Source organism: Xiphophorus hellerii, chromosome 22, assembly GCF_003331165.1.
Source record: "Xiphophorus hellerii strain 12219 chromosome 22, Xiphophorus_hellerii-4.1, whole genome shotgun sequence".
NCBI classification, from domain to species: domain Eukaryota; kingdom Metazoa; phylum Chordata; class Actinopteri; order Cyprinodontiformes; family Poeciliidae; genus Xiphophorus; species Xiphophorus hellerii.
Window position 1 is genome coordinate 5,901,407 of NC_045693.1, and position 22,258 is coordinate 5,923,664.

The 22,258-nt window shown below is 36.3% G+C and overlaps 2 protein-coding genes across 2 annotated transcripts; one reads left to right on the forward strand and one right to left on the reverse strand.

The window, feature by feature from the left end:
- Window positions 1-288: 288 nt before the first annotated feature.
- On the reverse strand, window positions 289-7,517 carry tmem254 (transmembrane protein 254). The gene is made up of 4 exons (XM_032554135.1): window positions 7,378-7,517; window positions 5,152-5,255; window positions 2,403-2,462; window positions 289-929 (listed from the first exon to the last, which is right to left on the reverse strand). Exons 1-4 carry the CDS (start codon window positions 7,453-7,455, stop codon window positions 809-811), a joined length of 363 nt encoding a protein of 120 aa, XP_032410026.1. The 5' UTR covers window positions 7,456-7,517; the 3' UTR covers window positions 289-808.
- A 6,302-nt stretch (window positions 7,518-13,819) lies between these two features.
- LOC116713392 (paired box protein Pax-6-like) lies at window positions 13,820-16,579 on the forward strand. Its single transcript, XM_032553534.1, has 3 exons — window positions 13,820-13,841; window positions 14,478-14,662; window positions 15,360-16,579. The coding sequence occupies exons 1-3, from the start codon at window positions 13,820-13,822 to the stop codon at window positions 16,050-16,052; spliced, it is 900 nt and encodes a 299-aa protein (XP_032409425.1). The 3' UTR covers window positions 16,053-16,579.
- Window positions 16,580-22,258: the final 5,679 nt, after the last annotated feature.

The following is a 22,258-nucleotide window of genomic DNA, read 5'->3' on the forward strand; positions in this document are numbered from 1 at the left end:
GTGATGTAAAAAGGTAGTATGTGCCTGGAAAATACATGATTCTGTCTCTTTAAGGTTCTGTAGTTTTAGATCCAAAGACCAATCTGACCTAAATGTCTGCAGCTGGACTTTAAGAGAGCTGTGAATATCTATACACCTTTGTGAATGCCGTTTAATTTTACTTTTTGAGGCTAAATTTAAAGACTTTTAGAGGGTGTAAATAAATGTTTTTGTAATTATATCCAGAGCCACAAATTTAATGTATTTTTCCAGAGAAAACCCAGATAAACAACGTAAATGAAACGGAAACCAGTTTGCAAATTATTCTCTTTATTGAAGACTTTCAGCATCCTCAACAGGAAGCGAAAGCGCCGTAGAGTGACAGAGGTAAATATGAAAATATCTCCCATTTTTAAAAATCTTCTCTCGAGCCGGCAGCAGCGTACCTGTGCCTGACGTTACGACTCAGCAGCAGTTGAGGAATCTCTATTGCAACCTTGCAGGTTTGTTGTAAACATCATTAGAGCACAAAGTAATTGATTCAGGACTCCTGTTGTATTGCACATAAAATCTATCTGAAGGCAAATTAATTAATTAAACAACTATCAACAATATTATTAATTTAACATCAATTCTAACATTTTCTCCAGCTTTTCTTCATAGAAAATAAATGGAATGTAGTTCAAATGTATGCACCAGTGAATTAAAGGTTACAACAAAGACACTAATTCAATTTCTAGTGTTTATATCATCAGTTTTCCCTCATCCTAGGGGGAAAAGGCACCAGGAATGTCCAGCTGTTTCACTCTGGAGGCTCCGCCGGCTGCGTTCAGTACTTTTTGTGGCGCTTCGGATTGTACTTAACGAGCATGCCGAGCGAGGCGTAGCCGAACAGGAACGTCTGGAAGACCCACTGCCTGCGAATGGCCGGGTGGTTGATGCCTTTGTCGCTGGGAGGAAACAAAAATAAATGAATATAAAAGCGTTAGTGACGGTTTTTAGATCTGATCCTGTTCTTTTGGTGCTCGTATGCTTGAAATTCAGGCACTTTTCAAGTAATTTCAAGGTAAGTTTTCAAACTCTTCCAGCCCAACACTGGAAAAATGCACTTTTCGATATCTGCCGGTTTATTTGCCGATACTGATCCTAAACAGAAAAACAAAATCAACTTGAAACCTCTCTTTTAAAAATAAATATGAATGTGCTGAATTATAGTTTTATTTAATAACTGCACATCAAATACACAAATAACTTCACAAGCTTGATTAGACGTGTAGAAACAACTTTAATTTGTTCAGTCAGTGCAATTAGACAATGTAAAAATAAATAATAATGAATCTAAAATTGACAAAAATAATAGGTTGACTACTTTTATTAAACATGTAAAAAATAAACTGCAACGAAAATTTTTAATTGTTCAGAAATTGCAGTTTGGATTCTAGATAGAATGTAAAATAAATGTTAAAGCATGACGTCGCTGTAAATCTGCAAATGCTGTTTATTTTTACTTCTTGAGGCTAAATTTAAACACTTTTCAAGCGTATAAATACATATTTAAAGCATAGAGTTGGACTGAATAGATCTGCACTCATTGATCAGACACATTGTCACCGATTCCCTATCTAGATTTTTTTATTTATTTCAGGACTCATACAGATATTATCGGATCGGTGCATCTCTACTTAAAAAGACTACTATATGACAAATTATTACTGTCTTGTGATAATTTTCTACATTCTACAGTAGGGACAAAGCAAACTAAAATATAAATAAATTTTATGTCTGTCTGAGAACAAAACCCCAATTTAACAATTTCAATATCATTGTTTAAAGTATAAAATATAAGAAATAACACATCAATAAGTAATTGAGCTACTAGGAATAATAAACATTACCACCAAAAATATCTCTAGACATTTTCTCGCTAAATTTTCTGGTATTTAGGAAATGGAAATAATTTTCCTAATTCTAACTGAGCTAAAACAAGAAAATTTTCGTCTGATTTAGCTTCAGGCAGAGCGGGAAAAAAAGTTTACGTTTCTTATTAACAGATGTATTAAATTTTAAAAAATCATGTTTTCCACATTTAGGCTTTTAATTAAACATTAGATTACATTTTATTACAAAACTGTGCAGCTTGAATATCAAGGACTTGATACAGAAATCAAGCAAACTTTGAAATGTTTATCCAAACATTAGTAAATAAGATACATATTTATTTACGTTTTTGTGTAGTTTAGAGAAACTGCACAACAAATTCAAACTTGAACACCAAACTCTTGTTGATAAAATGATTTTAAAACATGTTTTTTCTGTTGTATTCATGCTCATAATGATTATATGCAATAGTCAAATGAGTTTAAATAAGATCAGCCTGAGCTCTACCACCACCTAGTGGACGGTTAGGCTCCCTGCAGACTTACCAGCACAGCTTGTAAGCGTAAAGGGCTTCTAAGACATGAACAGCAACGGCTGCCCACCACCTGAAACAGACAGAAAAACCCATTTAATCACCTAAAGAGAACTTCAAAACATCAATTTGTCTTGTTTGTCCCTCTAAAAACTCTTTATCCTGCTTTTACACAATTTTATTAATTGTATCACGACAAACTGGGGCACCAGGACTGGAGTTTGAGTCCGTTTTTACCCGGTTCTGTGAAACCAGAGGCAGCCAGAGAGCCACGTTCTTACTGAAACAAATCTTCCAGTAAATGTTTGACCCTCCTGCTGCAGTCTGAGTTTCTGGAGAGGATCACAAGGCTTGGAGACACTTTTATCTACGCAAATCACTGGATTTGTTTTATCTCTGCAGACAGACGCCTTGACGTCGGCTCCGGGTCGGTTCAGACTGCCGCACTGCAAAAACACTCAACTTTAACAACTATCTTTAGTCTTTTTTCTAGTGCAAATATCTTAGTAATCTGGAAATAAGACAAAACTAACTTAGAACCAGATTATCAGCAAGATGTAGGAGCTTGATTTATGCCAATAATTCCTTAATATTGATAATAATAATTACTAGCTCCACTGGCAGATTATTTCACATATAATAAGGTATTATTTTCATATTATAAGTAAAATAATCTGCCAATACATTTTCATCAATATTAAGAAATAACTCACTAAAAATAAGATTCTATACTTTGTTGAAAGGTTGCTTATAAATTAGTTTTGTCTTATTTCAAGTTTACTAAAATATTTGCACTAGAAACTAGACCAAAAATACTTGGTAAGATTTTGTGTTTTTGCAGTGCGTTTCTCTCTGACCTACAGTCTGTCAACCTGGCGACAAACCAGAACATGAACTCAAGTTCTTCTTAAAACTTTAGAAACGTTGCAACAAAAACAACTTTAGAGACTCGAAACAAAAAGTTTCACTTTCCAAAACGAACGGTTTTAAACAAGCATCAAAAAGCAGAAACAATATAATACAGAAAATCAGTTAAAATCAGTCAATTATGTTAAATATAAAATTTTGTTTATTTTTCTAACTGTTTTGAAGCAAACAGCCTGCAACACCAAACGGGTTCAGATGATGGATGGTTCTGAAACAAAATCACTTTAAGTTTAGTTTTCCAGCTGATAGGAGTAGTTTTAGTGTCTATGGAAAGCTCAGTTGTCTCTTTATTGCTTCCTTTTTTAAAATTAACAGCTAAAGGAATAAAAACTGATAAACAGTTGTTCAGTACAGCAGAGAAAATCCCAAAAGAAAAATAGAAAGTTGAAATGAGTGTCAAACTAATTTTCTCCGGTTTTTTATTAATAAAATTTGGAGAGGCTGGAAAATGGTGCTCCTCTGGGACGGGGCTCGGCCCACTAAAAACCAATGATGTCACCTTATGCACCTCTTTCCAATGTTTTTCACCTTTTTGGGTGGAGATTGAGACACTTGGACATTTTGTGTCATAAAAACATTTGTTTTGAAGTATGTATCTGAATAAAATTTGTAATTTGTGTTCCATTTGAACTTTTTCTTTAAAGACAGATAACACCACAATTACATGTTGTACCAATGAACAAAACTACAATAAATAAACTAAAATGAGTATGAACAATTAAACATTAAATACAAGTGAAATGTAAGCATCTTTATGACTATTTAACTTCAAAATGTACCAAAACTACTTTCCTTTGCAAAAAAAATTGACTGATATGGAAGGATTTGGAAATGAAGTCCTCTAAAGTTTGCATGATTAATCAGCACCTGGAGAGAATCCACACACACAGAGGGAAAACATGCAAACTGTATGCAGTAAAACCCAAAAAAGACCTTCCTGCAGGGCAACAGAGCTACAAACTGCTGCAGCCAGTTGACGCTTCATTTCCTTACAGCAGATAATCGGCAGAATATAGAAATCCTTTCAAATATATTGATTAGAAATCAGGAAGTATACATCAGGAAGGTGCAAAATAATGAAGGGGTGAAATAAGGAGCAACAGCCATCAGTCAGGAGCTGCGTTTCTATTACAAGTGTGTGGAAAACTTTGTCAATGTTCCACTAATGTAAAATAAAAACTACTTTGCAATTCTGGTATTTCCACTAATTGAAAAACGCAATTAAATCACACATGAATTAGTTTGTTCACGCAATAATTAAACCATTATCCTCCAACTACCTGTCGTCTCTTCTGCCAGTGGAAACATCTGGTTGTTGATCATGTGACTCGTGATGCAAAAACAAAAAAAAGCGATAAAAATAAACCAATTTAAATACGGCTGAAAATCCACCTCATCCAAAATTGCCAATGGAAAAGCAGCAAGTCGCAACATGGAGACTGAATGTTTCTTCCACCATTTTATAAAAGATAAATCACTAAAGTTACCTTGAAGAACAGGAACATCTGTCCTGCTTGTCACATGACTTGAATTTCTCCTAATATTCTGCAGAAACTGCAGCAGTCATATGACTTTAAGCGCTAATTAACAAACCATTAAGGCTGCTGTTGACGGTATTCAAGCTCTCGTTAGAAGCAACTATATTTAAGATCTCATCAGAGTAGGCGTAAACAGCCGCATTTTCATATGAATCAAGCTGATCAGCTGATGTTTTTACACATCACAGAAAGCCATTTTCAGGCTAGTAGAACTGAAGATTTGCATACTTTAATTTTTTTTTAGCCGTCATTCATCAGGAGTCGCTGTGGTTGTTGCAACGGCTCCTAATCTCTTACCCTTTGTACATCAGGTCAGCATGGTAATACACCAGGTGTCTGCACAAGCTGCCAAACGGACCGAGGCAATCGTACGGGACTGCATCCGGTGCAAACACGATCAGCTGCAAAATAACAGTGGAGAGCTTAGATGTTAAACACCCAAAACAAACAATTTATACAATTTGTGACTATTTGTTGTTTATAAATTTTGACAAAATGTAATCAAAGCTACTAAGAACGCTGCATTTTTCCATAGAAGTGATTTGTACTTTTTTTTTTGTTGCAAAAACACAATTGTAGTTAGAAACAAGTTATAAAAAAAATAAAAATACGATTAAAATATTTTTAAAAACATACAAAAAATTACAATAAAATAAATACATTAAAATAAGTATATATGTTTAAATAATTTTAGTATTTATTATTAAATAAATTAATAAAAACAAGTTAGAAAAGTGTGACCTGGGATTAATTTTATATATGACTTTTTAGGTCCCTATATTTAAACGTTTCTCTTCTAGTGTGGTTTTTGTTGCTTTGCATCATTTAAACTCAACTCTGCAGTCGTATTTATGAATGCTGTTAAGTCCACAAGGCCGTTGGCGTCCAGTTCAACAATAAGCTACAGAGAGACACTAACAAAGTGTGAGACTCCAATAAACGAGTCTTTGCTTCTCAAGAGTCCGAACCAAATCGGTTTGGCTTTTAACTCGTCAGCTCTGCACAACCAGAGTCACATGAAGTTGGATGAGCAGAAGATATCTGGAGGAGATGAATCTGAATGAATATTCTTTCATTATTTTACAGTCAGGGTGGGTTTAAAATTCGATTTGGATTATTTCATCACAAGTTAGCGAGGAATCGTCCGATTCCTTGACATTTAAGACGGCACAACACAGAATTAAACTCTGCTTCAATTTTCTGTGATCTCTGTGTCTGCATTGGTTGTTATTTTTATTTTAAAAGAGATAATGAACATTAGAAAATATGCTAAAGTTAGCTAAAAAGGCTAGTTTCCATCTGCAATCCCTCAATTAATAAAAATAAAAATACAGGAAAGCTAACAAGCTTCTTCCTTAAAAGAAAAACTGTAATAATAATAATAAAAATAGTAAATAAAAAGCAAAGGTTAACCAGAAACTGGATGTGAAACACAAACTTCTAATATCAATCAATAAATAAACATGTTAAATATGACATTTTTGCTTTTTTCCAGGATTTATCTTTGTAGACTTAAGGAAAATGTTTGCTTTCTTAGCTTTATATCACTTAGCTTATCTTTTCAACAAAGATGGCAGCATTTCAGTAAAGGGAATACATGATTTATTTTATTTATTCTACATATGTTTCATAACAGAAAATGTAAACAAATCAAACCTTTTCCTTGGTACCCAGAAGAGCAGAAAAACGAAAAACTGTAGATATTAGCTTCCGCTGTAACGCTAAGATAGCTTCCACTTTGTGTATTAATGGATATTTGGTGTTTGAAATATTAAAGTAGGCACTTATCAGCGTTTTTATAGGGAGCCTTATGTATTTTAGCTATTTGCAGGTGGTTGTGAATGCAATAGATCAGGTTTAATTTAAAAGAAAACAAACTAAAAAACTGACACTGGTCAAAACTGAACAGCATTGTTAGGATAAATTCTTAAAAAAATACAGTTTGGCATTTTGGAAATGTTTAATCTCTTCTAAGGGGATCACAATAGGGAACTTTTTTATTTTCCAATGCTGTAGAGCAAATCTACAACTTACACTGTAGGGCAACCTGACCCACCAAGATGTTTCGCTTAATCTGCAAGGGCAGCACACATTAGATGACAATAACGTTCATAAATTCGGACATTTTGACGGAGGATAAGGAAGCTTTTTGTTGTTTCAACATGAACTGGCTGCTGTTTGCTGTGTCAGTCCTGCAGCTCCAGTCAATGGAAAGCTAACTTAGAAAATGGACTTTAACCTAAAGTCTGTTTAACCCACCTGAAGACATAATTAACACTGATAAGATTAGCTATCAACACGATAGCCGCATTGACAGTTTTTAACTAAATAGGATACATTAAATGGCGTCAGAGAAGAACATTAAACTGAACTACAGCAGCAGACGTTTAAATAATTTAAATAAACCCGGGGGAGGATATATTGGGTAACCCCAACTGTGCAAAAATACTAAATAAAAGTTTGTTAGAATCACTCAATATTTGTCCTGGTTATGTTCAGTCGGAAAAAGTTTAAATTACTTACAGTAAAGAACCCAAATGAGACCGTTATAGTAACCATCCAAAATTGAGTGGTCCGTCTAAAATAACCGTTTGAAGCCATTGCTGCTGTTTAGCGTTGTTCTACGGTGGTGGTGCCGCCGTCAAATACGACCGACTCGAAACAACACGCACACGTCAACCACAGAGGAGGCGTTTTTGTTGTTTTTTAAAAAATTTTTAGTCAAAAGCTCGTATAAAAATAATAATAATTCTGTAGTAATAATATGACATGTGTGTTTTACTGTGAGTAAATATTATGTTCTGTGAAGGCTTCAGAGTGAAGACAAAGAAACACAGTGGAAAGGTCAAGGATAAAGTTGTGGAAGAGTTTAGGGTTAGATTATGAAACAATATTCTAGGTTTTGGATATCTGACCTGAAAATAGGAAGAGTATGACACAACTACAAACCTACCAAGACATGGCCGCCCAGTGTTAAAGGTATTTGTACCACTACAAATGGTGCGTTTATCTTCAGTCGTATTGATTATTGCAACAGCGTCTTCACAGGTCTGTGCAACAAATCAATCAAACAGCTGCAGCTGATCCAGAATGCTGCTGCTGGCGTTCTCACTAAAACCAGGAAGATAGAGCACATAACACCAGTTTTAAAGTCCCTACACTGGCTCCCTGTAGCTCAAAGAATAGACTTTAAAATACTGTTGTTAGTTTACAAATCACTGAACGGCTTAGCACCACAATACATTAAAGATCTGCTGTTGTTGTGTCAACCTTCCAGACCTCTCAGGTCTTCCGGTTCTGGTCTGCTCTGCATCCCCAGAACCAGAACCAAACAAGAAGAAGCAGCTTTCAGCATCTATGCACCACAAATTTGGAACAAACTTCCAGAAAACTGTAAAACAGCTGAAACACTGACTTCTTTTAAATCTAGACTAAAAACCCACCTGTTTAGGATTGTATTTGAAACATAATCAATTACAAATTTAATGATGGAACTTGACTTAATGTCGTGTTTTGATTGTTGATTCTATGTTGAAATTGCACAAAAATCCGTGAGGGACGACGGAGTCCCAGAGCGAAATTCTGTGAAACAGGTGTACGGAGCCCCGTGCAGGAAGCCCATTGAAAGGCTGTTTACATCGTTTTAAACTGTGTGATTGTGAGCGTGAGTGGGAATAAAAATAGCAACATCAATCAATCAATCAAATTTTATTTGTATAGCACATTTCAGCAGCAAGGCATTTCAAAGTGCTTTACATCATTACAAACACAGAAACACAATGTAATATAGAATCAACAATCAAAACACGACATTAAGTCAGGTTCCATCAATAAAATTGTAATTGATTACGTTTCAAATAGAATCCTAAACAGGTGGGTTTTTAGTAGAGTTTGCATCCACAGAAGGTTTACCTGTTACACTCCTACTGTGTTATATGGAACAAAATACCTGTTGCTATTTTTATTCCCACTCACTCTCACAGTCACACAGTTTAAAACGATGTAGGCAGCATTTTAATGGATTTCTGGCACAAGGCTCCGTACACCTCTTTCACGGGCTTTCGCTCTGGGACTCCGCCGTCCCTCACAGATTTTTGTGCAATTCTATGGTACCTGTTAGTGTCTAGAATTTATAGGGTTTGTTACGCGCAGTGATCCTCAGTCACTCACCTTTTTTTTTCCTGCACCAGGCTCCATATACCTCCAGCAAAAGGTATTTTGTTCCATATAACACAGTAGGAGTGTAACAGGTAAACCTTCTATGGATGCAAACTCCACTAAAAACATGAAATAAACAGGATTTATTTGTTTCAAGTACAGCAGTGAGACCAATGATTTACATGATATTTTCATATTAGCTTGAACAGCTGCTTTCTCTCTTGCAATACGCTGAACCGTTCCCAAGCCTTCTTCTAGAATCTCTGTTTTGGAGGCTGGTTGTCTTGTTTGGAAAGGTTTTTGTTTGCCAAGATGATTCACACTCCAATAATGCTGACATCTGGAAGGGCCAATCCATGACAGATAGCGTCTCATTGTGTTTTTATCTGTCAGGGTACATGCATTTACTGCAGTTTACTGGCGGCTGCGTCGTCATCTTCTTCATGTAGAAAGTGGAGCTCTTAGACAGAGTGTTGGATGTTTGGTCAAAGGTTGTTTTTTGTTGTTGTTCTGATTGTTGTTTGTTTTGTTTCTGCAACACAACAGGCTAAAAATGCAGCACCCACATCATGATGGTGCCTCCCTCATGTTTGACTTATGTAGCTTTTCAAAGAAAAACCTAAATACACCCCAAAAACTTGCTGAACCACATTTAACACCAATAGCTGCATCAATCTCACGTTCTTGCAGAGACGTTTAAACCCACTTTCCTTTCCATGTTGCTTCAGTCATGGCTACACCTTGATACTTTGGTTTTTCTGTCAGTCTTTTGAACATTTGAAGCTGCGTTTGGGATCATTTAGCTGTTTGTGATGTAGTTTGGGCAAATCAAACTACATATTTTACTCTAGAATAATTTAGTATACAGAGGAGTTCATAGTTCATCCAACGCCAAAATCATTCATAATCATTGTGTGTTGTGTTTGTGCTGATATGCTATGTTTTGTTCCCTCCAAACGTCTCTACTACGTTAGCATGCTAGCATACTAACTGAGGCTTGTATAATCTGAGATGGAGCTTGTGAGTTTTTGCAGCCAGTGCACAATCTTACTTTTGTGGTGAATTTGCTAGAATGTCCAGGCTTGTGAATCTTGACAGCTTTCTTCTTGTATTTTATTTATTTGTTTGTTTATTTCATTAATTTATAGTTTAAAATCAACATATTACATGTTGACATGAAGAAACGTTTAATAAATATGAGTTTTATTAACTCCTTTTCTTATAAATGTTTTTTTTTTAAATAAAAACAAAATTTTTATGAAAAGTTTTTTTAATGAAAATCCCCTTGTTTATATAAATAATTTAGTCTTTTTTATTAAAAAGTTTTTTAATAGAGAAAAACTGATTTCTTATTAAAAAGAGTTTATTTTATTTAAAAACGCCTCTTTTATTAAAAAAATACTTTTTAAGTTAAAAAATCCCTTTTTTAAGATTTTTAATTAAAAATCTTTCTAAAAAATCCAAGAATTTTATTTATTTTTTTTTAATGTTGCATGGGTTAGAATAACAGACACATGTTTAGTTGCTTACAGCACATCTAATTGACTTTTGAGAGAAGTGGTAGAATGCAAATGCTAAATCTTACATTGATTATTTTTAAGATTTAAAAAATAATCTAACAAATTTTTCATGAAATGTATCTTTAAATGATACAGCACTCTACTGAATCAATATGCCAGCGATAAGTTGATTAGATGTTTGCATTTTTAAAAGAAAAAAATATGCACATATCTCTGTGCAGGCAGGACTGAGCCAAGTGTAGCTGTTCGTAGTGATTTCGCATTAGCTGGACAGCCTGTTGGCTGCAGCTGTTTTTGGTTATCTTTAATCACTCGATCATTGTATGTTAACCTGGAGCATCAGAAGTAATCTGATGGGACGGTTCAGTGATAGAGAACTTTTCCTCTTTTTCAGAAATTTATCTGAAATATCTTAGATCATATTTGCACAACTTAAAGTTCATTCATATTTTGAGTCTTATGTGTTATTTAAAATATGCAGGTCTTGCATGAGTTACGTAAGTTTGTAAAAAAAAAAGAAATGCTGATGTTGTGTGATAGGATTTAGCTGAAGCACAAAGAGAGAAAGCTGGTCTGTCCACACAGCGGAGACATTGATTTTCATTCTTTTGCAGATAAAAGATAAAACAGTGGAGCTTGCTGTGCTCGTCTCTGATAACTCACGACTGCATTGTCTTCTTTTATACTTGCAAAACTGTAAATCTGCTCCTGCACTTTGCCCAGTATTGACGTTTAAATGTCAAATGTAGCTGCTCCCCATTAACCCTAAATTCAACCAAAAAGGTCCAGATGGTTTTTAATGCATTTTCACGTTACAAACACAAAGTTCAACATATTGGGATGTTATGGAACGACAAAAAGTAGCAAATAATACAGAATTGTAAAGAAAAGGATAAACTCTTAAACACTTCAATAAAATTTAGTGCAACCAATTGGAAACAAAAACTGAGATGAGAAATTCACGTTTGAAAGAAAGATATAATAATTCCTGTTTATAGCCTCAAACCATACAGGTTTTACTGTAGTGGTGCAACATCAAAATCCCCAATTCAAAAGTCCTTATTTTTTCTAAAAGTAATTTTTCTCTCCAATCAAAACCACAAAAATAATATAATATAAAACTGATGCTGCACATCGCCACCATTACTGAGAATGCTCAGACAAGCTTTATATACGTATCTATAGAATAGAATAGAAGTACTTTATTCATCCCAGCAGGGAAATTACTTCGCAGTTACAGCATAGAGACAAGACACAATAACAACTACCACTGAGTAGTAGTTGTCTATAAATTATAAAAATATGAAATGCTGTTAATATAAAAGCAACTTAAGAGCAGTCCTTGCAAAGATTCAAAAAAATGCAGATATGTATATGTAAATATATGTACAGCAAGTGTGCCACAGTGCAGTTGTGCAAAATCGGACTGATTAGTGCAGAACAATGATTTAGCTTTTATTGTACAGTGAGATGGCATGTGGCAGGAAGGATTTCCTGTATTTCCTATATCTATATCTATATCTATATAGATATAGATATACAGTAGATATAGATATACAGTAGATATAGATATATTTCCTGTATAAATGACGTTGAATGATAGAAACTAAATAATGTTGCATAAAAAACTATTTCTATTATTTTTATAGTTGACAAATCTCTTCCAGCTGTTGGCTGCTGCCATTGTTGTGAAAATATAACATATAAACGTACTTGTTTATTATACATTTAATGTTTATCAGATGATGTTACTTTCAAATAGTAAGAATAATATAGCACCTAAATAACCCTCTGCATTTCAAAATCTATTTTTTAATTTTTTATTTGCCATAATAACACCAGTATGATTTACGTTATGCTAATGATATCAGGTATTTAAACACAGAGTAGCTTTGGGATGATAAAGCATCAGGTGTTGACATGTTGGATTAGGGGGGCCCAAATGAAAACCTGCCCCAAAAAGGCTTCTGCCGGCCATGGTGTCCAAACTTCGTCCTCCAACAGCTTCATCCTTTATGTTTCAGATTTCAAATCTCCAAGTCCAGAACTTATGAGAGTATCTGACTTAATGTGAAAAGGCCAAACTTTCAAAAAGCTTTTATTAATCAGAGATCTGGTGAAGGTCTAGACATGTTTAAGTAGAAGATAAAGTCTGAAGCTGCTTTGAGCTAACAGGTAAAAGTCCAATCACTCAGTGCTTGAGTCATCCTTTGTTTTCCCACAGAGCTGCTCTGCATATGAATGCCACTGATTGGTTTCAGCTCACTGCTCCACTTTGCACCTTTTCTAAAATAATTCCCTAAGATTGTTGTTTGTTGATTAATGTGAAGTTGTTAGCATCCCTGCTTCTGCTTTGGCTTAATAATGGTTAATCTGAGGCCTCATTGCAAAACTAGAATGAAAACATTTGTTGTAAGGTTAAAGTTGAAGTGTGTAACTTTTATTTTTATAAGTATGTTGTTTATTTTTATATATTTGTTAAAACTGCCACAGTGTAATGAGACAGATAATCAGAGAAAATATGAATTTTCTCCTCTTTCTTGGTTAGCTATTATTGCTGTCTGCAGAAATGAATCAAAAGCAACCAATCAGAGCCTGGAGGCAGGTCTCAGTGCTGTGCATCATCCTCATGTACGCTGTAAAATGTGCTAATGGGAGAAAAACAACTTACTGTTACAGGAACCTTTTAATCCAGCTAACATCTAACTGGCCTTAACATTCAATTCACAGGCTATGCTAGGTGTAGCGTGACACAAGATTGTGATTGACAGCGCAAAGTCCCGCCTCCTGGTTCTGATTGGTTGTTTCTAGTTAGGACTGGAAGACGGCTAAATTATCACAACAAGGTGACAGTTTCAATAAAAATGTTTAAATAATATCCACTGAAAGATAAAACTTAAAATATGCAGAAAGTGTTTTTCTGTCTTTGTACCTAGTCTTGCATATTTAGCATCATGTGACAAACGCTAAAGTGGTTTCAACGAGTTTCTCTTAGCGACTCGTTGCTTCTTCTTTTCATATTTGTCATTGACCTTGTCTCAGATCTGCAGTGGGATGGCTGATGATGTGATGTGAACTGGGTGGTTGGTGAGGGGACGGGGGATGCTGTGGGGTCAGAGTCCTGCCGTCAAGCATTAAACAAACCCAGCTCCGCCCCCCTCACTGAGCGCCAGCTTTTGTGAGACTTTTCAGGGTTCTCAGGTGATCAATATAAACGGTGCTCTGATAAGACAAACAGACACTGACCTCAGTCCCAGCAGCGGCACCCAGAAACCAGTTCAGCTGTGATGTGGAAGGACTCCAGTCATGGTAAGAGTTACAGGATAAACTTACGTTGCTTAAAAGTCGTCTATTATATGATTACAGTAGATTTTCTTAAGCTAAAAATAAACTATTTTAAAGAAGAAATAGCTTTTCTTTCAATGTAATTTTTTTAAAGCTATTTTAAGAAAAATGTCACTTTTTAAACTAAAACTGAGCTATTTTATGAATAACACCATGTTGCTTTTGTAAGCTAAAAACCAACTATTTTAAGAATAAAGTGATGTAGAGTTTTTTCAAGCTAGAAATGAACTATGTTAAGAATAGCGTTGTGTGTCTTTTTATTTTAAATCAAGCTAAAAATCAACTATTTTGTCAAAAAGTAGAATTTTTCCAAGCTAAAAATCAACTACTTTATCCAGATGTCTGTTTTGCTGAAACAGTCATCTTGACATCTTGCTAAGTAGAAACTGCTATTTATTTATCACTGCTCTTTTGTTATTTTAAGTTTATTGACATTTCATTTATAAAATGTGTTTTAGCAATAGAAAAACATATTAAATTGGTCGTATTTGCTCTTGTGTAATCTGCATGACCCTCTAAAGCCAGATGTTTCTGGTGGAAAATGTGAACATAAACAACATCTCAGTGCCTTGGTGTGTTGGACCTCATCTCTTTCCCCAGATGAGGTCCGGCCTGCGGCCTCTGGCGGCGGCTCGTCTCGCAGCGCCAGCCGCAGGAAGAGGACCAGCTTCTCCAAAGAACATGTCGAGCTTCTGCGCGCCACCTTCGAAACCGACCCGTACCCGGGCATCAGCCTCCGGGAGAACCTGTCCCAGACCACTGGCTTACCAGAGTCACGCATCCAGGTAAGAACCTGCAGAAATAAAATATCTCTAAGTTTGACTTCAACAGGGGAAATTTCCATTACCAGAGCAGCAAAGAGAAAATGCATGAGAACGAGAAAAAATATAAGAGCCAAAAATATACTTTGCAAAATGGAAAAATTAAATCCATATATATATATATGGTGTAATATATATATATTTATAATTATATACTAAAAATACAGAGAAAATAGGATCACCTATGTTAGAAACCAAGAAAAGAAGCTTTGCACCTTTTGTATATATATATATATATATATATATATATATATATATATATATATATATATATATATATATATACCGTTATTATTACTGGATGAATTAAATTGAACATTTTATCCAACTCTGTGGAAACGGTTAATCCATGTCTGTTTATAATTTCTCTCTCATCTAAGTGCCAGATTATGGTTTCAGAAATCGCTGCGTTCTTTATAATATTGAATCAGTTTGTTGTTTTCATGCTTTTATTATGAAAATCAGAGTTCTTAAAAGCGTCCTACACTTCAGGTCCTGCTAATCCACATATCTAAAATCTGAACCTGTTTTTATCTCTTTTGAGGTTCTCCTGATTCCTGTTCCTGTTTGTCCAGTGAATGATTAACTGAACCTGTGTTTAATCAACTCCGTATTTAAACTCTGATGGGTTTTTTTTGTTTTTTGTTTATTTCCTGTCCAGGTTTGGTTCCAGAACCGTAGGGCCCGCACCCTGAAATGTAAAGAAGCAAAAAAGGCTCTGTGGCTGTCCAGCAGCCCCCATCATGATGCTTTCTCTTCACCTCCAAGCGTCGCCAGCAGCGGGTCATCGGCGCCGCCGATGCCTTGGGGGCCACCGCCCACCTACCCAGCACCCGTCAAACAGGAAATGGACAAAGCCTCCTACTACAGCCAATGTCCTCCTGGTTACTCTCCCCCTGAACAATACAGATCCTTATTTGGGCTTCAGAGTAGCCGCACCAGAGAGTCCAGTCCACCCATGTGGGGCATGCGGCCCCAGCCCGGCACCCAAACCTCTCCTGTCCCCCCTGTGTGGTGCAAAACGTTGGAGATGATGAGCTTCGCCGCCAACGGGTCAAACGTCTCGTACCCGGAGCAGCAGATGTACAGCAACTCCTCCTCCAGCTCCCTGTCCTCCACTCCAAACACGCCGGACTCTGGGTACTGGGATGCCAACGCCAGGAACAACCCTCAGCTGGGAGGTCCGTACTCTCAGCTGGAGAAGTTTTGGACCGGGACGGTTCCGGAGGAGAGCGGCGAGCCGCAGCACCAGAGGGCGGCCCAGCAGGCCTTGCTTCCTGTTCTGTCCCTGCAGGACATCCTGGGGGAGTTAGAGGAAAACTGGCTGGAAGGAGAAACTCTGGAGGGTTGTTGATGCTGGATCAGTTCAGATTTTTGGACATTTGGACATTTATTTATAGCTGCAGTGTGTAACTTTTATGAAACATATTTTTTTACATACTTATTAAAAATGTTACTATATATGAGACAGATAATCTTTGGATAAATCGAGCTTCTCTCCCAGTGATAACTAGAAACAACCAATCAGAGCCAGGAGGCGGGTCTTAGCGCTATCAATCACCCTTCCCACTCAACCCCTTGCTTTCTGCAGCTAATAGAGAATGTCATAAAGCTCAGGCTTGTTAGCATGACCACCGATTTTGGTCGGTTTTTTTGTAATGGTAGCTGTTTCTCCGCCATTAGCACATTTAGCATTGCATACATGAGAGATTGATTGATAGCGCTAAGACCTGCCTTCTGGTTCTGATTGGTTGTTATTGGTTGAGAACGCCGCAGTTCTTCACTTGGTGACAGTTTTAACAAATACTCTTTATAAAATTCACATACTGCAGCTTTATAGTTTGTGCAGCTTTAAAAGAAATTTACGTTTTGTGTTTAAAGAATCTTGGTGTAACGTTGGAAATTAATGAAAATGTTTTTTAATTTAAAGTTTTCTCTTTTAACATGATATCACTGCACCTTTGAGATAATGTATTTATTAATCTACCCAATATTTAAATAACATGACTGATGATTTCTACATGATTATATTTAATAATAATAATACTACTAATAATAATAATAAATCTGTATTTCTAAAAGTTAACATTGTTTTCTTTGCTTTGATCAGTCTGAAAAACAACAACTTGGTTTAAATGACATTTACACAACTAATCTATCGAGCAGTGAAGAAAATGCAAGTCAACTTAACGAACTGAAAATTATGTGTTTTATGTCTAAAGTAAGTAATAACTATCTTTATTTCAGTTAATGTAGTTCAATGCAGGGAAAGTCAGGGTCAGAGGTCATTCAGCATTCAGAGTCATTGAATATAATTGATATGCAATCTAAAGTAAACTTTGTGTAGTTTCATTATCGTGCAATATTGGTTTTTCCAAGGGAAAGGTGCTGTTACATCTATTAAGTGTAACCGTCCAATAATTTACTTACCAGTTGCCTCTGGTACTTTTTTGGACCTACAGCAAAACATTTAAGAGGCGCGCTGTTAGCACAGAAACTGAAAAAATATTTAATGTTTCAGGCAAAAGTAATGGTGTGGATAAATAGTCAAAATAGCGTTTGTTTGAACTTTTATGAGTAGACGTAGCGCTGCTTTAGATGACAAAAAGTAGTTCTATTAGCTCAACTCTGAGTAGCTGTTAGCTCATTTTTGGGTCACTGTTAGCTAGACTCACGCTAGCTGCTAGCCAGATTTGGAATAGCTGTTAGCTCGACTTTGAGTCACCATAAGTTTGAGTCTGAATAGCTTACATGACTCTAAGTAGCAAATTTCTTGATTTTGAGGAAATTTTAGCTTGGCTCTGAGTACTTGATGAATTATTTTATTTTTTTAGTCTTATTTTATTTTTTTTATATGTCTTATGGACTACTTTTTTGTCTCGAAATGAAGATTTTCACTATTTGCTGGATTCTGAGTAGATGTTAGGTTGACTCTATGTAGCACTCAGCTCAACTGTGAGTAGCTGTTAGCTCGGCTATGCGTAGCAGTTAGCTTGATTCTGAGTCTCTGTCGGCTTGACTTGGTGTAGCTATTGGCTAGTTCTGAGTAGCTGCTAGCAGAGCTATGAAAAAGTGTCAATTGGATTCAGAGTAGCTGTTGATTCGACTTTCCGTAGCACTTAGCTTACCTCTGTTAGCTGTTACAACTTAATGTCCTACTTTGCTAAACTCTGAGCAACTCTGAGTCCTGTTGATAAGCTAACAGGAGTGTTAGCTCAACTCTGCGTAGCACATAGCCAGACAAGGAGTAGCTATTAGCTAAACTTGATTAGGACTCAGCTTATCCCCTACTAGCTGTTTGCAGACTCTGAGTATCTGTTAGTTTGACTCGGAGTAACTGCTAGCTGCAATCTGAGTAAAGTCAAGCTAATAGCAGTAGCATAATGTAGTTTTTTTTTTACTTTAAGCTGAGTTTTAGCTCAAATTTCAGTTTCTGTTAGCTCAATTCTGCTTGGCCCTTTGCTGGAGTATGAGATTTCATTTACGTTTTGTGATGCTGTTAGCTTTTCTCTGTGTAGTCATTATTAGGTATGACTATTAAAACTTTTATGCATCCAATTTACATCAGAAAGCAGAACATGCTTATGACTCCATTTGAAAGTCAGGAAATCAGTGGGATTTTCTAACTGATGTGGTCGGGGACCAAAATAAGTAGCTATAATTAACATTACATGTGAGAGTATTTTTATTCGATTCTGGCATCCACACTCTTGAGCAACACGGTCCCAATATGGTATTTCTTGTATGGAACTGTTTAAGAAAATACAAACCCTAAAAAGCCCAAGTAGACATTTTATTGCTGCAACTTTAACAACCTTTTATGTTTATATTTTATGTTTTGCAGTCAATTAGGGTAAAAAGCAACAACCAGAGAAGAAATTCGGACTTTCAAAGTTGATGCTGTGACTCAAAATGTGTTTTTTTGACACAACACTCCGACTTATGAGTACAAATAGAACAAACTGATCAGTATACATCCATAGGACAGACAAATAAGAAAGAACAATATAATAAATAAATGATTTATTTATTAATACACTTAATTTATTACACATACAGTATCACATAGTCACAACCCTGTTATGTTAGAAATCCATTATTTGTTTTAATGCAAACAAATCCACTACAACTGTGACGCTGAATATATTTTTTGACTCTAGTCACATATTCTAGAGTATTTTTCACATCCATGATTTTATGCACTTTGTAAAATTTATACAACTCTTAGGTTCTCCTTCTTCATTAAGAATTTTCTTCGTGTTAACGTGTAACCACAGCGCTGGCTCTGATACGTTATCAGAAAAAATTCCTCTGTCATTGATATTTGACAGCTCTGCTATCACGCAGGGGGGGGAAGTAGGTCGTTTCTGCAAAGGGTGCAACAAAAGGCTATTATGACAACAGTAAAATGTGGGCTACACACAAAAATACAACACCAATGATGATTATTTCCAAATATGATGCATTTTACAGGCAAGAAAAGACAGAAATGGTTACATTGAAGTAAAGTTACAGTACATCACGTGTTCAATTTGTATTTCTCCCAATAGGACTTTGAGTCAAATCCTTAACTTTGTGTAATCACATGAAATAATGGGAATCCTGAGGATTCTTGTTCCTACTTTTAAGTTTGCAGTTGCATGGTCGCTGTTATTCCCACTGTCTGTCAGAAGAGTTCTTTTTATTTAAGAACCCAAAACGAACTGGGTCAGAAATGTTTATCGGGGTGTTTTTGCATGTGTGCAGTTCATCTGTCTCGGTCAGCAGTGGAGAAATTGACCGAATGCCTTTCAGAAACCCAGACGGCGCTGCGTCAGCAGACTGACCTCTGAGGTGGGGAAGAAAGTCTGAAAGTCACACAAGCTGTTTTTATCTAAAAACCTAAATATAAACTGCTGCTAGGTTTTTGGGGGTTTTTTTGGCTATATTTAATTTGTGTGATTTAATATTTTTCTGTTTGTTAGATTTTTCTTTTGCATGATATCTTAGTTTTTTGTGTTCCGCTTTAAACCACTAGAGGTCCTCGGTTAGTCCTTCATCTAATCCTGCCTGCCACAATTTTAAACTAACTTTTAAACAAACAAAATAAGTTTCTAATCATTTTTGTTATAAAAAATAAATGTAAAAACCTGCATTTCCTGCTGTAGTTTCATCTGGTTCAAACCTCAGCTTGCGTGAGGTGTTTATCTGCCCAAACAGGCATTTCTTGATGCTTCTTTATTTTATCCACAAAATAAGACATAAAGTTGTTTCATCTTGTTTTACCTGACATAATAAAGCATGCTTCCTCACCCAACGAACCATGAAAATACAATAAACAGGATGTTGGGCCTGAAGCTTGTTCTGACCTCTAGCCTGAATACTCACGTTGGGAGGAAGGGTGTCGGCCTCATGTCAGTGTTTGATGCAAGTTCCTTTCTCACTGCGTGCAGAAGACATACAATAGGCTTTGACACGAGAGGCAACATGACTTATTGGACGCACTAAAGATAGATCAGCGCAGGAAACGCTGGAGACTGTCTCCAGCAGGTGTTGACCAGAACGTGAGGTGTAAACGGGTTATGACAGCTGCATTTTTAAACAAAACCACCTGTAAACCAAGACACATTTAGAGTTAGAGCTTAAAAAAGTAAAAAATGTCTTAGAAATGTTAGAATTGTAACTTTGGGTAATCTATAAGACGATTATTTCAACTAAATGTTGTTGAAACTCATATCATCCAAATGTCTTCAAACTGTTTTTGTTGTTTGTGATGGAAGAATGTCCAGTAGCAGTCAGTCTTGCAACAAATCTGAAGAGGCCTCTGGCTGAAGAATGTAGCATGGCATGCTAACAGCTAAAAATCTGGGAAACAGAGACAATATTACACAGTAAAATGTTCTGGATGACACTTTTAGTTGTTGGCTAACACGGCAAATCCACCTTCTTTGCTTTAGCCGCTCGTCTTTAAATGAGATGTTGGAGTAGGGGGTGTTGGAGTAGGGGAAGTTGGAGTAGGGGATTTGAGATGCTTTGAGCATCCTCCTTCTCTCTCCGTTCTGCATCCATGAAGCCTCTTTTTCAACTTCTCTTCGATTTGTGGTCATAGTTCCGGGATCTGTTGAGCTTTTGGGATGCTAATTTTCTGGTCCAATATTAAAAAAAACAAAACAATACTTTGTTACCATGGTTACACATTATAAAAAAGTAAGACCAAAAATCCTTCCAGCTGAAGATAGAAGGTAAAAATTAATTTTGAGAACAACAAACTGAGAGATACAAGAACAAAAGAAGCTAATTTTTTCATCTGAATTTGAATTTAGGGCGTCATGTCACTTTAAATCCAAATGCTGCTGCTGGCCACGCCCCCAACTCAATATTTACATTTGCAAGTGAAACTGGCAGCAAACAGATGTGCAATTATATAACATCTTTGAACATTATGTAAAACAAATGTCTGAATGGTAAGTCAACAACAAAACATTTGTCTTTCCCAGCAGCCATTGCACAGTGAATTCATATGGAGCTAAATTGGGGCCTTAAAGTTTGTTGAAAAGGAAAAAAAAAACATTAAATTGAAAAAAAAATTGACAATGAAGAAAAAAGTTTCAAACTGAAATAAAACTCGACGTGAAACTGAATGGGGGGGAACAGGGGGGGAAATAAAAACTACTTTTGAGATTCAAGTTTTTTTAGTTTCAAACCTTTTTTTGTCAGTTTCAAATATTTTTATCAGTTAAATTTTTTTTCTTAGACTTTATGGCCCCATTTTAATTCCTCATACTGAGAGGAAAAACCAGCTGACCAAATGTGGCGGCACTCTGCTTTGGTTGCTAGGTAACAGGGCTGGGCTCTGGACTGGGGTTGCTAGGTAACGGTGTAACCTCAAATGTTATAAGCAGTTTTTTTGAAAGGCTTATTTTCCAGACACCAAAAAACATTAACTTGTTGCCAGAAAACGTTTGGGTGGGGTATTAAAGCGCTTGGGTTGTTTTTTGAAGCAGCTGAAACCCAAATGGAAGCACAAAAACGTGAAAAATGTGCATGTTTGGATTAGCAAACCTGCCTCAGCAGGAAAATAACAAAAAGCAATAGCGTGTTGCTGCCACATGGAGGCAGCATCAGAAACAGGAACCACACTGCAGGCTGCTGTCAACTTGTTTCTCTGCCTTTTTCCCAAAAGCCGCAGGGATCTTGTTGCTGCTGTAGTCCTGGAAAAGGTTTTGGACTGTAACCAAGTCAGCAACTGCTGTATGATCAAAGACTGACAGGCTCTCTGACCCCGGCAGAGCTTTATCTTGTTGACATCTGATTTCATTGTTTCCTGTGCAGCTTATAAGATAGACAGCATGATTGGCTTAACAGCTTCCTACTAGGAGATGCACTGAATCAATACTGTTCCATCCTGAGGTGACTTTGAGTTTTGAAGAAGGAAGTTCCCCAGATACGCCAGCGCGGCCTGTGAGTGATGGTCCTCAGCTGCTTCTGGGGCGAAGCCTCTCTAAAAATACGGCCTGTAATTTGACCATACCCTCCCTTGGAGCCCACGGCCGGCGCTCTAATTCAGGCGCTGGTCGTGAT

Excerpts from the sequence above, each read along its gene's own strand:
- tmem254 (XM_032554135.1), bottom strand. The coding sequence starts at position 7,455 with ATGGCTTCAAACGGTTATTTTAGACGGACCACTCAATTTTGGATGGTT. Across the intron at positions 5,256-7,377 it reads TCTCATTTGGGTTCTTTACT|CTGATCGTGTTTGCACCGGA; the intron begins GTAAGTAATTTA and ends GTTATTTTGCAG. Across the intron at positions 2,463-5,151 it reads GCTGACCTGATGTACAAAGG|GTGGTGGGCAGCCGTTGCTG; the intron begins GTAAGAGATTAG and ends TGTCTGTTTCAG.
- LOC116713392 (XM_032553534.1), top strand. The coding sequence starts at position 13,820 with ATGTGGAAGGACTCCAGTCATG. Across the intron at positions 13,842-14,477 it reads GTGGAAGGACTCCAGTCATG|ATGAGGTCCGGCCTGCGGCC; the intron begins GTAAGAGTTACA and ends CTCTTTCCCCAG. Across the intron at positions 14,663-15,359 it reads TACCAGAGTCACGCATCCAG|GTTTGGTTCCAGAACCGTAG; the intron begins GTAAGAACCTGC and ends TTTCCTGTCCAG.